The 17204-nt window shown below is 36.7% G+C and overlaps 1 protein-coding gene across 5 annotated transcripts in view; it reads left to right on the top strand.

Annotated features, from left to right (window-relative positions):
• The window catches only part of FSTL5 (follistatin like 5), a 239717-nt gene that overhangs the window by 82708 nt on the left and 139805 nt on the right, over nt 1-17204 (top strand). For all 5 annotated transcript variants that reach the window (XM_048942357.1, XM_048942356.1, XM_048942354.1 and 2 more), the window contains one exon: nt 6689-6937. In XM_048942357.1, the coding sequence (XP_048798314.1) occupies nt 6689-6937 (249 nt within the window). The remainder of the gene's footprint in view (nt 1-6688; nt 6938-17204) is intronic.

Raw genomic sequence — 17204 nt, 5'->3', positions numbered from 1 at the left:
GACTGTTTGAATTGAAGTTGCCCTGTCACTGTTAAGTCAGTTGCAATATAAAAGGCTAATAAACAGGGAAAATAAAACTATTTTTGTTACCTCAAGCATTTGGAAGAAATGCTTTTGTGTCTGTGCATAATTTAAATGAGACACACATTAGTTTAAGATAAATTTGCAAGCAACACTGTGAATGTGACCATAAGTGAGATATCTCTGCTCACTCACTTCGAGGTGACTATATTTCAGAGCTCATCTATTCAGAAGAATGTGTGAAATACGAATTGTTAACAGTGTGACCAAAGGCTTGGCTAAGTCAGAGTTTGGAATGCGGATAATTGTTGCCAAAACAGTTGTTAAAACAGTGTTTCTGTTTGTTATGTTGTAAGAGATAGTAAAATTATCCTTTTTATTATTATTATTTCTTTTTTTGCTGATGTTGTCTAGAGGTTTTTTTGTAGATATAGCACATATATATATATATATATGCTCAGTGTTGATGACCTACATTGTTAACAGTAGGTGGTGCTGAGTTTGTTTTACATTTTTCTGTCTTCATCTCTTCCAAGATCTTTAAGTTTCATGCAAAACTTAATACTATACTGAGTATTTACCAAGATGGTAATCCTAGCGTTGCTTTTTGTAGTTAATATATCGAACAAAATATAACAGTAGAGTTGGAAATGTCACCAGTGGGATCCTTTTAAATAAAAAAGCTGGGTGACAGACAGATGGACTGCTGACACCAGAAAAAAGCGGTACATTGAATAGGAATGCAGAAATAGTTGTCATTTTGTTTTAAATGTTGTGTAGGGAATTCTGGAAGTTATGATGGAAGACTTGAATGTGGATTCTGCTGTTACAAAAGAAAGAAGTCTGTGTTTGGGGGTGAGGATTCATAATACAAAAAGCCTTCTGACCTCAGACAACTAGAGATTGTAGTGATTCACACGTACATACGACTTTCCAAATTTTCCAAGTACAAATTTTCTCTAAACTGATTAGTTAGAAGAGAAACTGGGTGTTCTTTAGAGTTTTTTTGCATATTAAAGCATATACTTAATTCTGAAGTTGAAGCACAGCAAATGTGGCCCGAAGTTCACTCAGCTTTGGGTGCTGCTCCTTCAGCTAGGAGATAAGTATGAGGAAGCCAAAGTGATGGCTTTCAACTATTTATTATGATTTGCCTTAAAAGAAAAGCCCAAAATATTTTTCTTTCTATGGTTATTAAAATAATAAAAAAAAATCATTTCTTTGCTCTTTCATTTTGTCTGTTTAGCATTTAATCAAAAAAACTTGCTGCCATAGGTGTAATATATTTTTATATGGCTTTCAAACTTAGAGCTGTGATAATATTTCCTGACTTAAAGAATTTGAGCTTTCAAGTTGAACGAGGGACATCTTGTTTTTCAATATGCTGTAGACCCTTTAAGAATTCATGTATATTATGCTCTTTGAGGTGAAAATGCAGAGTATGCTGAATTTACCGTATGGATACGCATTTTCTTGTATCCATAGGAATTGCTGTTTATCAAATTTGGACTCTTCTATTGTCATATAAGCAATACCAATTAAGTAGGCTAAAAAGAATTAGTGTTTCTGGGCAGATCATTTATTCATTTGATTTACTTATTCTGTCTCTTAACACTGAATGTGCTGAGCTGCTTATCTTCTCATCTAAATTGTATGTCCAAATACAAGAACCTAGATTAATCTTAAAAATAATTTACTGTCTAACTCTAAATGCTCAGATGGAAGGACAGTCCTTAAAAAGGTGGTTTTTTGTTTGTTTTTGGTTTTTTTTTGTTGGATATTTCTTGTAAACGGTTTCTTTACAAGAAAGACGTGAGAAAATAAGCCATCATAGGATGTCTTAGGTTGGAAAGGGACCTTATGACCTGTTCCAACCCTCTACCATGACTAGCAGTGTGCCCAGGTGGCCAAGAAGGCCAATGGCATCCTGGCTTTTACCAGTAATGGAGTGGTGAGCAGTCCTGCCCTGTACTCAGCACTGGTGAGGCCTCACCTCGAGTGCTGTGTTCAGTTTTGGGCACCTCAGTACAGAAAGGACACAGAGGTGCTGAAGCAGGTCCAGAGAAGGGCAACAGGGCTGGTGAAGGGCTTGGAGAATATGGCCTGTGAGGAGAGACTGAAGGAACTGGGGCTGTTCAGTCTGGGGGAATGGAGGCTGAGGGGAGACATTATTGCTCTCTTCCAATATCTGAAAGGTGCTTACAGTGAGAGTGGGGTTGGTCTCTTCTCACTGGTGACAGGTGACAGAACAAGCGGAAATGGCCTCAAGTTGTGCCAGGGGAGGTTTAGGTTGGATATCAGCAAAACCTTCTTTACAGAAAGGGTTGTTAAGCACTGGAATGGGCTGCCCAGGGAGGTGGTTGAGTCGCCATCCCTGGATGTGTTTAATAACCATTTGGATGTGGTGCTCAGGGACATGATTTAGCAGAGGATTTTTAGGGTAGTACATATATATATATATAGGTTGTGGCTGGGCTTGATGATCTTTAAGGTCTTTTCCAACTAGAGCAATTCTATGATTCTATCTGCACAGTTGCTACCTACCGGCTCAGGCTGCCTAGGGTCCCATTCAGCCTGGCCTTTGAGTGTCTCCAGTGATCTGGGCAGCCTGCACCAGGTCTTCATTGTCACCTGAGTAAAGAATTTCCTCTTAACATTAAATTTAAATCTCCCCTCTTTTAGTTTACAACCATTCAGCCTCGTCCTATTCCCTTAAAACTACATATGAAGTTGCTATTCCTCCTGTTTATAAGCTTCCTTTAAGTATTTTAGTACCTCAGTGAGGTCTCTCTGGGCTGAACAAGCCCTGCTCCCCAATCTTTCTTCATAGGAGATGTGCACTACACCTCCAATAATATTTGTGACCTGCTCCTATGACTCCACATCTTTCTTGTGCTGGGGGCTCCAGGCCTTCATGCCGTACTCCAGATGGGGCTTGTCAAAGTCAGACTAGTTTGAAGTTGGTTAGAATTTTATATATGCAAATATATGTATTGTTTTGGATTAGTTAATGGTATATAGTGGAGGCATTTATGAAATGTTTCATAACAAATTAATACAGATTTTCCTTAGAGCAAGAAGCTTGCTAGTTTATTGATGTATGTAATAGGTATATGCTGACACATAGAAATACCAGTATAAGTATCAATATAATGGAGGCAGTTTTCTCTCAACTGAAAGTAGTAGTTTTGCATTCAGGTAACGTATTCAATTATAGTGCTAAAATGAAGCCCCCAAGTGAATTCTTGAATCAGTTTCTACTTCCACAGCAGTGTATAGTACTGCATGTTGTTTAGTCACCACGTATCTTAATAATTCAGAACAGCTGTCATTTTGAGATCTCTATCTACCATTTCAGAAATTATGAACTTTGTTCTCAAACTGCTGCAATTCCATTGCTCCAAAGAAGTCCATGAATTCTGCAATGCGTGTACGTGTCCAGTGCTGTGAAGTACTCTTGGACTTTGCAAGACAAAATTTCATTGGACATTGTCAGGGTTTTATAATTTTTGGTAATCCATGTTCCACATCATAATGTAGTCAGTAGGAGTTAAGGTGTTAATGCTTCAGTTCTGGGTATATGTCCCAGAAGAGAAGATCAACTACACACCACAGAGGACTTTGTGTTCAGAGGGGAAATGAAGTCCCTGGCAAGGTCACGAGGCCAGGCTCTCCTCCCTTCTGCTCATCCTGACTTCACATCTCACCTCAGCATTAGAGTAAAGTCTTCAGTTGTTGGACACTCTCTCTCATTTAATTTGATTTTTTAGCTTCAATTCTAATTATATTGTGTTATTTTGCATTGTGTTATCTTGCATTCTGATGTCTTGTTTAGTCAATTTTTTTTTTCTCCTCAGATCATTGCCACTGTTTTTTGGGGGTGGGCCCATCTCTCTACACTTTTTCCCTTATTCCTTTTCAAGGCACAGATCTGCAGGCCCTCCACCCCGCATGTCATGGAATTGGGTCGAATCAGCCTGTAAACTGTTGGCAGACATGAACAGTAGGTGGAAGAAAATTGTATCTGCATTAGTTTTAGTCAGTTAATCTCTGTTGCCTTCAAATAGTGACGTATTGGCACAGGGATAAATATGTTCGAAAGCTCACTGGAAATTTTTTATTTTCCTCTAAATTTACAAATTTCAAATATGTTTGGTGATTTTGAAAGTTCAGACCAGGCTGATATTGCTGAGTATGCCTGTTTCGTCCGTGTGCACAAAAATCAATCTAGCAGTTGTCTCAGCTTTGTGTTCAGAATGCTTTAAAATAATAGAGCAGAAGAATTTGTCATATTTCATGGTTACATGCTTTTGTAGTAGATTTATCTTCAAAAATTGATGGGATTTGTGCTGTATGGAAGAGCAAGGAGTCTAAGTTCAGTTGTCTTAGGTCTAATAATCCTGCAGTTGTGAGAAGAACTTGTGAGAAGTGATTTCTGCCATGGAAATGAAGAATGTAGATTATTACTGGTTAGGATGAATGTGTGCCAAGCTAGTGTTTTTACTCATTAGTTCTTTCAAGTAGAAAATAATCTAAGACTATCAAATTATGCATTGGTGTATATTTATTTCTAATTTTTCTATGGCAGTGTAGCTTGACTGTGATGATGAGGAAGGTATTGCAAAGAGTAAGAGTAGAAAGAGGATATGTCATTTGGAGATCAAGTTCTTGTTTGCTTCAGAGGTTGGGCGTGTACGCTAAGAGAATAAAAAGAAACTATGAAGGGCTGTATTTATTCCCACTTCTGGTGATATTTTAGGATTTTATACTTATCTGATGATACAGTTATGGTCTCAGACCTCTGATGTAATTGAAGCATTAGTAATTGTGAGTGGAAATTTTGTATTATTTTTCCCTGTACTTTCCTGTGCAAAGAATTGCCTGTGCCATTCTGTGGCAGCAGAAGCTATACTAGGTATGTATTTCTATGCAATTGCCTTCTCCTGTTTTTCCTACAGAGCTACTGCTGGCCATACCACCTATTTTATGTGATGGCGCCAGCACACAAATGATAGGTAGTAGAAAGCTGTCTTTAGGAAACTAATGTGGACAACCCATTTTCATGTTGCATGAGCAGAGGAAGTTCAGGGCTGATGGCCTGCAGAACTGCTCTGCCTCTGCTTCAGCCCTCTTAAGCTCTGGTCGTTCCTGAAATATAATTATTTTCGTTGAGACTCTTTTGACTCTTTAGAGAAGCCATCCACTTCCTATATCTGTCTTGCTGTCCCACTGTGCTCTGTTCCTTTGAACTGTCATCTTGCCACCACAGAAGTGTTGTTTTTGATGTTTTTTGTTTTGTTTCTATCTTCTCTGGGTTCCTGGGAATCCTTACCCAGCTCTAGTTGCTGTTACACATCAACTTCTGTGTTTATTTTAAACTCTGGAGAATGCATCCTTATGTTACATAGAATAACACAATAAGCCGATGGTGACAATTCAATTTTAAGTTTAAAAAGATGATTTACTAAGAAAACACTCTTTATGATGGATAAACTTGACCTTGTTACTGTATGTTGTAGTTGATTATGATTAATTGAAAGTGAAAATGACTAGAAGTACACCTAGTCACGATAAAGAAATGAAATTTATTTTAGGCTGACCTATGCTAAGTCTAGTCAGGAAGTGGTTTAAAAAAAAAAAAAAGCTCGCATTTCCATTTACGTAACATAAATAGCTTTTTGGATAAAGCATAAAATTAAACAAAACGTAATTACTATCTCAAAACTAAAAAGGATCTGTATATTTAATGTACTGGGAGGTAATCTTGACCAGGTCAGCAGTTACTGGAAAATGGCCTGTTTCTCAAATCTATTTCTAACTGGAAGCTCTCACTTCAGAAATCCAAAATATGATTCCATATTGTAGATGATCATCAGCTTCTTGAAAAAAATTATACCAAAATGGAAAATTACTACAAGCAGACTTCACAGTATACTTAAAAGCAGTTTCTTTGCTTCACTGATGTCAGTATTTCTTCTCGTGTTACTTAGTGTTACTTGATTGTATCTTCGGCTCTCCAGTCATGTTTATGCTTCCTAGTTACCTACATTCATATTGCTTTTATATGTAAATAAACCTTCTCACATAGGAATCCTCCATGGTAGGAAGAGAGCTTTGGATATACTTCTATTTAATTGTAATGCCTTATTTCAGTTCTGTTCATTTCTGCTGTTCCTTGGCTCATGTTCTAGAGGTGTGCTTTTCTTCTTGAGTTTATGAATCTACATGCTTTTATTCCTTTAGTATGTTTTTCCAATTTTTTGTTTGTTGTTTTTAATAGCTTACACTCATCTGTGTACATGCTGAGTCTCACCAGTATTTTTTTTAACTTTAGAATAAGTCTGCTTGCTTTTAAAAAGATTCGGAAAGAACTGAGTAGATAGAATTAAGTCTGTTTAATAAAGCAATGTTGTCTGCTGTGATACTGTGAGTAAATTTTTTTGTATGTATTGTAGTATTAATATATGTACTCTTTCTTACTGTTTTTCTCTGCCTCATTACATTCATAAGGTAGTCCTTATTGCAAAGTCTTGTAAATATTCATAGGAGCCTTAGAGTGCATTAAAAAACAAAAAAAGCCTGTTGGCAAAACACGTATTTTATTTTGTCAGATGCTTTGTACGCTCTGTGACAGTCCTCCACATTTATTTATTTATTTTTTTTACAGGATACACGGGCCAAGATGGACATTTTAAGTCATGTGAAAACAAGTACTGTGGCCTGGGTAGGCACTGTGTCGTGAATGGGGAGAGCGGGCAGGCTGAGTGTGTCTGCATGGAACACTGCAAGCCACACTACAAACCCGTGTGTGGCTCGGATGGAGAGTTCTATGAAAACCACTGTGAGGTACACAGGGCTGCCTGCCTGAAGAAGCAGAAGGTCACCATTGTACACAATGAAGATTGCTTCTTCAAAGGTAAGTGGAGCTGATCAGTATCTGAAATATAGCTATTGGTTACGTGTTTTCAAGTAGTTCTGTAGGAGATGCATTGAAAGCATGGCAACTAGACGACTCAAAGTTATTTCACTCTGGAGACATTGTATGATTTTTCTTTTTATTTATACTTAGTGCTGTGATGACCTTTTCAAACTGAATAAGCAAAGTGTTTCTTCAGAATCCATCACTGGCAGTATCTTAGAGGTGTGCAATTGACTGCATTCGTCTAAATGTCTTTACTGTCCCGAAGTCCAACATGTATTAACCTCTGACAGGAAGAAAGTCGTTTGAAACTGCAGAGGGGTTTGGTATGTTTACAGGTTCTGTGCTTACAATTCATGTTGAAGTTGATGAGTAGGTAAACTGACAGGTTATTCATGGCCAAATGCATCTTGCTTGCTTTGAATTCGGATGGTCAGTATCACTTGTATATTTACCAAAGCATGCAAGTTTGGATATGTTTTCATCTATGGAATGCTGTGAGATGGATTTTAGATCAAGAGGCTTATCATACTGAAGGTGTCAACAATTGCAGTTGCTGTGCTATACGTACTTTACCCACACTTAGAAGGTTTCTGGAACTCTGCCTATATTGACCTTGATTAAATGCGTTTGCAGATTTGTAGTGTGCATTAAAACAAACAGGTAGCTTTTGGAAAATAATGCTTTTCAATGCTGCCAGCTTTAATGAGTCTACTGAAGGGTAGAATTACGTTTTTTTTTCTAAAGACTTCATTTTAAGTAGTCTAAATGATGTATTTGTCTCTAACATTGACACTGGGAGCGGGGGGTCAGATCTTCATACCAGGTTGATTTCCGTGACAGGAAGCACGTTTCCTCAGAGATAAATTTTGAGTATTTAAGAAGAGAAGTTGGGAAAGAAGTCTTGTTCAGAGAAGTAACCTGGCCAGAAAAGTTTTTAATATTCCATGATGGGAAAATAAAATGTGTAAGCAAATATTCTATGTACTTGATTAACATAATAATATATGTTGTAGTGTGTGTGTGTGTGTGTGTGCATATAATATATATACCATGCACAATAATATATTAGAAGATACAACTGTTTAAATTACACATTTACTTGCTGAATAATTCATAGTGGCTCTTCAACATTGTGAGAGTTTTGTTTAAGAGTTGGAATATTATCCCTTTCAGAAACTTTCATGATGAATGGAGATAGAATATTGACTTGCGAAGTGAAAGAGGTCCTTCGGTTATATGTTGAAACTCACAATGACATCACAGAGGATTTTGTCTTAGCGAATTGTAGATTTTTGCCTATAGATGATCAGAAATTAGTTTTTCACTGCTCTTATTGTAATTTTCATCAGTTTTTTTTATTAGTGTGTTTGTAGTATGGAAGATAAACTTGCATCAAACACTGAACAGTTTTTTCCTATGATGCCTTGATTAGATGTTGAATGCGACTCTTTCAATTACTGAATATGCATTTTAATTTCTTCTAGTGTACAGGAAAAATGTATTCTGCACAGTTCTTTTTTTATTTAGATTCCCTCCTGTGTTCTGCAGAGTAATTTTTTTTTAGATCCACAGAAAACATGATCATGTTAGAAACATCTGTATTTTAGAGTTGTCCTGTTTTTTATTTTTACCTGTCAAGTTCCACTGCCCTTTATCTGGTTGTTTGTGAATCCTCAGCTGTTTAAAAATGTTTTCAAATATTTATTGAATATGGTTCCAAAAACTTAAGAAAATGTTTTGGGAATTCCTTGTGATCTAAGTAACTTGGTTTTCAAGAGTGATTTCAAATTATTGTTTCAACACTGACAGAAGTGAAGAAATGGGGAAGTGAACAACTGACTGGCTGCTAGTTTGGTTAGTCCTGGTGATTTTCATGTTTGTTATAGTTTAGTTTTTAAGCATTCAATGGAGTATAGGATAAGGATAGAGAAAAGGGGGGAGGGGCAGAGGGAGGTATGGGGGGGAAAAAGGGAGGGCAGGTAACAAGGGAGTATATAAAGATGATGTTGTATGAGAAAACTCTGTCTAAAAAGACTAGGGATGTGATTGTCCCTCAGTGTCAGTGAGGGATGACACCTCAATAACTTGTTTGGTTGCGGACTTCTTGCTACAAGAAGGATTTGAATTGTTGGAATGTATTTAGAGAAGAAAAATTAAGGTGATGAAGGGACTTGAAAATGTGACTTTTGAGGAGTGTCTGAGGGAAGTGAGGCTGTTTTCGTCTGGGAAAAAGGAGATTGAAGGGAGACCTCAGCACTCCCTTCAGCTACCAGAAAGAAGGTTGACAGAGGTAGGTGTCAGTCTTTTCTCAAGTGACAAGTATTAAGATATGACATAAGGTCTTCAAGTTACACCAGAGCTGGCTTAGATTGGATATCAGAAATAATTCCTTCATCAGTAGGGTGGTTAGGCTTTGGAATGGTCTGCTCAGAGAGGAGGTGGAGTCACTATCCCCCCTGCAGGTATTTGAGATGCATGTGGATGCTGATAAGTGATGTGACTTAAATTCCAACTTGGTAGTGTTAGAGGGATAGTTGGACTTGATGGTCTTCATGTCTTTGCAATCCTAGATGAATCTGTGGTTCTAAGAAAAGAGAGAAAGTATTGTGATGGACAGTTTTTTGGTGGGAGGAGAAGGAAATAAGAATTTAAGGAAATATTAGTGACAGAAATTCCAAGGTCACAGATCGTTTACTAGACCTAACATGGGTAGTGTGAGCTGGGATGAAGTCTGATATGCAGCAACAGTCTGCCATCTCTTCTGTTAGCTTGTTGATTACATAGTTCTGTTGCTGAGTGGTTTCCATGAGCTCTTTGCTTCTAACGTCTTTTGTGTCCTTGAGCCATGCATTTTGTGTTTCAGAGCAGCTTAATGTAAGGGGCAAAGTGGGATAGGTAGAAATAGGACCCTCTGGTTATTACCGATGTTAGCTTTAACTAGCACGAATAAAAAGGCCCACAACTGCTTTACTTGGTGCCTTTGTCATGTTATTTGTTTCACAAGATCTCAGCATGTGATCGTAGCTTTGTGCCAAATTTAGAATGCTGTAGCCATTACTTCCTGGGAACAAGTTCCCAAGAGGAACTGGATTTTGTGTGGGACTGTGAACTACATGAGTTCTGGTTTCACTAAATGGTGCTGTCTGGGGACTGAATGCCTCACACTGGATGTCAATTAGGCTTCAGTAATATGTTCTTCTTTGTGTTAACTTCATTTTCCTTTTTCTTAAATTCAGATCAGTAAAGCTAAACAGGAGACAAAAAACTTCGTGATACAATTCAAGTTATATTTCTTCACACAATGATCTTCTAGTTTTTCTTACAAAATTTTTCTCTTTCACAACAATGCACTAAATCATTTTGACAAACTGCAGTTTACTAGAGTTCTCAGGACTTTAAGACATGCTTGTATGTACCACGACTTTTATAGAATATTTCTAGAGTAAAAGTTATTTCAGATATAAACTTTTACAATTAAGTGGTTTCTGTATCATCCTTCTGATGTTAACATTTTATTTTCCTTTCCGTTTTTCTTTCACTTTTCAGAAACTTCTGATCTGTTAAACTCTGTTAAGCTTCAATTTCTGCTACTACTACTAAAATGAGTAGGTTTCTGAGGAGTGTTATAATGGTTGCTATTCTGTTCATAACTGACAAACAAGTGAAAGTAGAAGCTTAGGAAACTAAAGAAAGTCTGCTGATGATACTGAGTTTTGAAGGATGGTGAGAATAAGAGCTGACTATGAACAAATTAAAAAGGGATATAGATCAACCTGAAGAAGTTCACAGTGTATATGACAAATTATGAAATGGCTTATGTAGGATCTGAAAAAGGTTTACAAAATCATCGGGCCATGCTGAGGGTGGGTATGGATAAGTGGTTTGTCTTCTATTCCAATGAAAGAAGGAAAAAACATCAAGGATGATGACAGAAGCAAATTCATATCCAAATCTTGTGGCTTCCTTTTTTTTAATCTTCAATCGTGTATGGTACACAGGAGATCTCATGAGTGAAAGTAACAGGATTTCATAGTCGGACTTTGCAAATACGAGGGTCAAGTATGTAGATTTTTCTTGAGCATTTTCTAATATTTCCACCATCGGAGGAGAGGAAAGCCATGTAACTACTCTTAATAATTATGTGTGAATTGAAGTGAACTAAATCCTAGCAATAGCATACAGGAGATATCTAGAATACTGATCTAGCCTCTCCAGTGATAGCAACAAAATTAGTCCAAAGATATTTCATGGTAATCCATGCCCTAAGTCAGTGTAGTCTTAGACTCATTCCTGAAATATTGACATATTCATTTACAAGCACTAACACTTATTTTGTCTAATTTAAAGTTTGTGTACTCGGAAAGCAAACATAAGTCTCTCATGTTATCAACCTCGCTTTAGGAAGAATTTGATCTTCAATATCAGCCTTGAATATCCATACTCGTGTTGTTCTTCAATGACTTTCAAAAGAGACTTAGGATATGTTAATTAGAATGAGACTCTACTGCAGTATTTTCACTGCAACACAAAATTTCTAAGTTTACCTTTGTTCTCTGTCAGCTGGCTTCCCTGTTAATGTTCTGAAAGCATCATTATTACATTCTTTCTAACAACCTGATCCTCTGTGCAGATAGAATACACCCTTAAGGTTGCTGTTGATAAACTTTTACAATTTACCTATCACTCCAGAAGTATATTTCACATAAACTGGATTATGAAATGAGCCATGAAAAATGTTTTATATATCTATCAGAGGACAAAGGAATGAAGAAATATTTGTTTTGTTCTAAACACATAGTGTTTGTCGGAGTACAACAATGCTTTGACTTCTACTAGGAATTCAGTCCGTGATCTACATAGATTCCCCTTGGTGAAATGCTGTTAGAATTCAAGATGAAATTGTGAAGTGTTATCTTCCTGCAGGGAATTTCATAATTTTTAACTCTTTCCAGTATTAATTACTCATGCATAGAATGCAAAAAAATAATTAATGGTGGGTAAATATTTGGAATCTTGTAGAATTTTCTGTCAAAAAGGGATAGTGAAGCTAATGGAAATCTGGTTCTTTTTACTGTTTTATGAAACCACAAACTAAGTTTTAGAACTCTTTCTCTAATCTGCTGTGCCTACATTATTTATTTCCTGAGTTGCATTGCTCCTGAAATTTGGAAGGTTGTCCATTGTTTTGTTGGTTTTTTTTTGCCTCATGCATCTGTGCAAGAATTGCCACAAACATTTTTCCTAAATCATTGCAAATTGTCTTAACCTCCTTAAATTGTCTAAACTAGCAGAAATAATAGGTCTGCATGTAGAATATCTGCTATGGGAAGACTGAAGTTGTAATACTCTATTACTAATAATAGTAATATTCTAATCTACTAATAATCTACTAACATGTAGAGGTTTATTTTTCCTTTTCTTTGGATTAAGCGCAGTGTAGGATGGGAGAACAAGCCGCAACCACATTGTGGAGAAATTTTTCTGAATGGCTAAGGACATAGCAAATATATATGTTCAGTCTCAATCTGCAGATTGTGTTATCTCACTATTGTAATAAATAATGTTTATAAGCTCTAACCTATTATGCATTCATATAGTGATTAGGAATTAGTATTCTCTAGTTCACCTCTGTGCAAAAATTAATGAAGTTTGAAATTGCTTGTAGGAGCGTTGCTTCTGTTTGTTACCATATGAGGAAAAGGAAATGTGGATATAACCAATTTTTATTGGCAGAAGAATTTGAGATGTGTATTTTTTCTGTATTTGAGTAATAAAGTTGAATTTGTTGAAGGAAGCCTGTAGTTAAAGCTGTATTTCAAAGTCTCCGTCGACTTGCTGACTTAGAGAAGCAAGATTATAAATGTAGACATTATTTGGGTTGGAAACCTATTTGTGATGATAGAGTGCAGGAGCATTAAGAATTTCAGTGAAACTACATTTAGCGTAGTGTTCTTTTCTTAATGTGAGTGGGAGCACAAGCTTGGGAAAGAAAAGAATAATTCTAGTGTCTTGAGATTGGAACGCAAATTCTGTATTTTAATGAGCAGCCTTACGAATTATTACAACTCCTACATGTATGCCAAATATAGTGCAGTACTTATCCTGAATTGATACACCTGGATAATCTTCAAGTCTTTTTGGTTAGAAATGTATACAATGTTCATACTTGTACTGAGTTATATGTAGACTATGTACTGATTGAAGTGCTTAATTTGTGTTTTTTTTAACACGCCAAATACTGTATGAAGTTTGCAGTTCAACTTGAGTTTGGTTGTCTGGTGCCACAGTAGCTATTTGTAAGTGTCCTTTATAGAGCAGAACATCTGTTTTGCCATTCCTTTCATAGAAGGGAACATGAAGGGAGATGAACTTTGTAGGAATGATAGGAGGTACAGGCAGGAGCCAGAAACATGCCCTGGCTGTGAAGGCTGCTGATGTCCTGGACTGTGCTAGGGAGAGCCTCGCCCACAGGTGCTAGGGACAGGTGTTCCTTCCCTTTTGCACTGGTGAGGCCATATCTGGAGAACTGGGTCCAGGTCTGGGCACCCTAGTACAAGAGATTCATGGACTTAAACAAGCAGTCCAGCAAGTGCTCACAAAATTGTTTAAAGGATTGGAGCATCTCTCACATGACAGGAGTCGGTGAGAACTGGAACTGCTCAGCATAGAGAAGAAAAGGCTTGGGGAATCTCCTCGGTGTATAAAAAATACCTGAAGAAAAGTTGTGAAGAGGATGGAGCTAGGCTCTTTCCAGTGGTGCCCAGTACCAGGACAAGAAGCAGTGGGCACAAACTAGAAGAGGTTATATCTAAATGCCAGGAAGCACTTGTGTGCTTTGTGGATGATGGAGCACTGTCACAGGCTGCCGAAGAGGCTATGAAGTTTCTCTCCTTGCAGATTTCCTAATGCTACCTGAACATGGGCTTGGGTAGCTGCTCCGGGTGGCCTGCTGGAGCTTGGGTTGGGCCTGATGGACCTAGTGGCTCTTCAACCTCAACCATTCTGGGATTCTGTGGATAAGGATATCTGAAAAAAACCCTTATTTCTGCATGGTTTTGGAGGGCCAGCAGGTGATGTGCGATAGTCTGCTTCAGCCAGTAGCGTCAAGTACTTTTGAAGGAGACTTGGTATCAACAAAGGAAGAGAAAGACAAGTAGTAGAGTTCTGTCAAAAGACAATCAGCGGAGAAGGTAGTACTAGGGCACTCCCTTCTAACCGGCTGTTTGTGCCTACTGTTGCAACTAGAGCACTGTAAGTCACAGGGTGTATTTTCTTTGCTCTTCTCTTGATTTGGTCCTGTTACAGAAGAGGACTGACATTGCCGGAAGAATAGTACAAATCTGGTTCAAATATTTTCTGCATCCTCAATTGCACCTTGTAGCATTTTACAGTAATAATAGGTAATCTCTACATAAGCAACAGGCAACAGCAGTCTCTAATGTCACCACAGTGGCTGCATTTTCTCCGAACTCAATGTGTCTGGATGCCAGCTATAATTCTCTGTAATTATTCTAATTAAGCATAACCTTATCTGATAAGAGGGACTATAGGCTTGTGAAAAATATTACACAGTAAATCAGACAATTTAAACTTTATAATTATATATTTAATACAAATGGAGGAAATACAGTCTTCAGGCAGACATTTAAATGCTATATATTTTTTCACAGTTCAAAATAACAACAGAGCATTAAGCTAAGGCATATATGCACACTGATTTGTCTAATAAAGTTCTAAAATTTTAATTAAAATCATGTCAGCTTTATCATTAGGTTTTGAGGAAAATTTATGTTAATGGATATTATTGTTGGCTTTTAAATATCATTAATATGAAAATATACAGGGCATTGGCATAATAGTTGAGTTCGAGATGGCTAGTACATGGTATACTATTTAACAGAAGAGGCAACTTTTTTCTCAAATACTGGAGAAAATTAAGCATTTAAAAATGATCTTTTCACCAGTTCCTTAAAGATATTCTATGGGTAGTTATAATCATCATAGAATCAAGCATAGGATGGCCTGGGTTGTAAAAAGACATCGAAGATCATGTAGTTTCAACCCTGTGCCATGGGCAGGATTGCTGACCACCAGACCAGGCTGCCCAGAGTCCCGTCCAGCCTTGGCTTGAATGCCTCCAGGGATGGGGAATCCACAGCCTCCTTGAACAACCTGTTCCAGTGCATTACCACCCTCTGAGTGGAAAAACTTCCTCCTAATATCTAACCTAAATCGCTCCTGTCTTAGTTTAAAACCTGGAATTGTTGAATGTTGCAGCATATATTTTCCCTTTATTGTCAGGACTTGGAATCTTTAAGATTGAAATCACAAAGGTTTGCTATTGATATCAAAGTAACGTTGATGTTAATGTTGTTTGAAATCTGCTTTTTTTTTTTTTTCATGGAGAAATCAGATTGTTTAAAATTACTTGAGAGTAAAAAACAGTCTCTGTCAGTTGACTGAGCAAATGTACTTTTCCTAATACTCAAGCATGGAATAAATTAAATTTGGGGCTATGGAATCTAATTAGATCCTTTAGATTTCTCTTTGTCTGAAGTGGTAACACTGATGTTTTCTTAAAATTATTGGAAACAAACAACAGAAATGAAAGAAAGCAGATAATGGCAAAAATGTTAAAACAGAGCCTGAAGGGAAATTACACAGAAACCTCCGGTTGCTATGATGCTTAATTTTTTATTTTTTATTTTTGCTCTTGTGTTGGATTTGGTTACAGTTAAATTCTGTACTATATATCATCAGAAAAGTTTGTCTCCTTAAGGGCTAGAGCAGATGGTGGATTTTTTTTCCTTTTCACTATTTAGAGACAGACTGCTGAATCTCTAGACGAATAAATGTTTTTGCCAAGGACATTGGCAAAAACTGACATTACTGACATTGGCTCTAAGCAAGTAGGGTTCTTAGCTGTAATCTCTATAAAACTACTACTGAGGCTTCCAGTAAACACAAAGTGTATTGAAGCTTTATTAATAACAGTATTTCAGTGCAAGTTTTGTATCTGCTTAATAATATTAGGCATGTAGAATTGAGAAAGTGCTAAAGGCTGTTTAATGAAATAGCAAGTTTTAAATTTTATTCATCCTTTGTGTGTCAAGAAACTTCACTTGCAAGTAGAAAGCTGTGTATTTAGCATTTCTGTCACCTGTTGTTAGTTAACCGAGTAAAAAACCTTCTAAATACACAGGGAATCCTTGACGTTGTCAAGAGTGTGGAATTTACTTGTACTAATGTGATTAATGTGCCCTGTAAAATGAATGAAAAACAATTCTGAAGTTTAGCAAAAGGGCAAGTCTTAGATCAGTTAAAAAAAATAAAATCTGCAAGTGAGAAAATACCTTTGCAGTTTCAAATACTAATTATGGTCAAGAAGTTGTTTCATCGGTGCTCCTAAAATTTAAGACAAATGCTGAATGGACCATTTCTTTGTTATTTCCCCATTTCAGCTTTGCTTTAAAAAAGGTCCTTGCCATTCAAATGGAACATAAAGACTTTTATTTGTCCCTAATGATGCAAACTGTAGTTGTGTAATCATCATTTTAGAATATGAGCTCTGTGTGCTCTTGGATTTGCTGTCATTTTATCACAATTGTGGAAGAATCTTTAAGTGTATTTGCTTTAGCAGATGGTGAATGGCCACACTGGGATATATCCATCTTTTTTACTGTATGATCAAGTTTCACAGCAGATACTTTAGTTATGGTAGCTAGAGAAAAACAGACTGCTGAAATAATAAACTTGGAAGGGAAGAAAAGGTAAAAAGTTCTTAAGTCCCATATAATACTATAATATTGAACAGAGGAAGTCAGTATACATCAGATATATGAGGATATGTGATACTGTAAATATGTAAGAATGCTAATTCTTTCTTAAACTGTCTTCAACAAAATTTTTGAATTGAAGTTATTATTAAAGAAATTAGAAATTGTATGTTTTGTTTTAATACAAAGAAATAAACAAACAAGAACTAATACAACAAAACCCCCTGAGTATTTAGTATTATAGTGGAGGTGGGGGGAACCTTCCACTTAATAAGGATTTTCCTCTGTTATGTCACCTCAGTGAATTTCAGGCTTAATTTAGGCCTACTCATTGAAGATAATGAAAAGACTGCGAGTTATCTTTAGAGTCATGAAAGTCAGATACTTGAAAAATAAGTGGCATATTTACGGCATGAAAGATGTGAAAGGTGGTCAATTCAGGATCATGTTTATTATGTAAAGGCTGTTTCTAGATCACTTTCAAT

The sequence above is a fragment of the Lagopus muta genome, chromosome 4 (assembly GCF_023343835.1).
Source record: "Lagopus muta isolate bLagMut1 chromosome 4, bLagMut1 primary, whole genome shotgun sequence".
NCBI classification, from domain to species: Eukaryota; Metazoa; Chordata; class Aves; order Galliformes; family Phasianidae; genus Lagopus; species Lagopus muta.
Note: the sequence above shows the minus strand (reverse complement) of the source record. Positions and strands in the feature narration are given on the sequence as shown.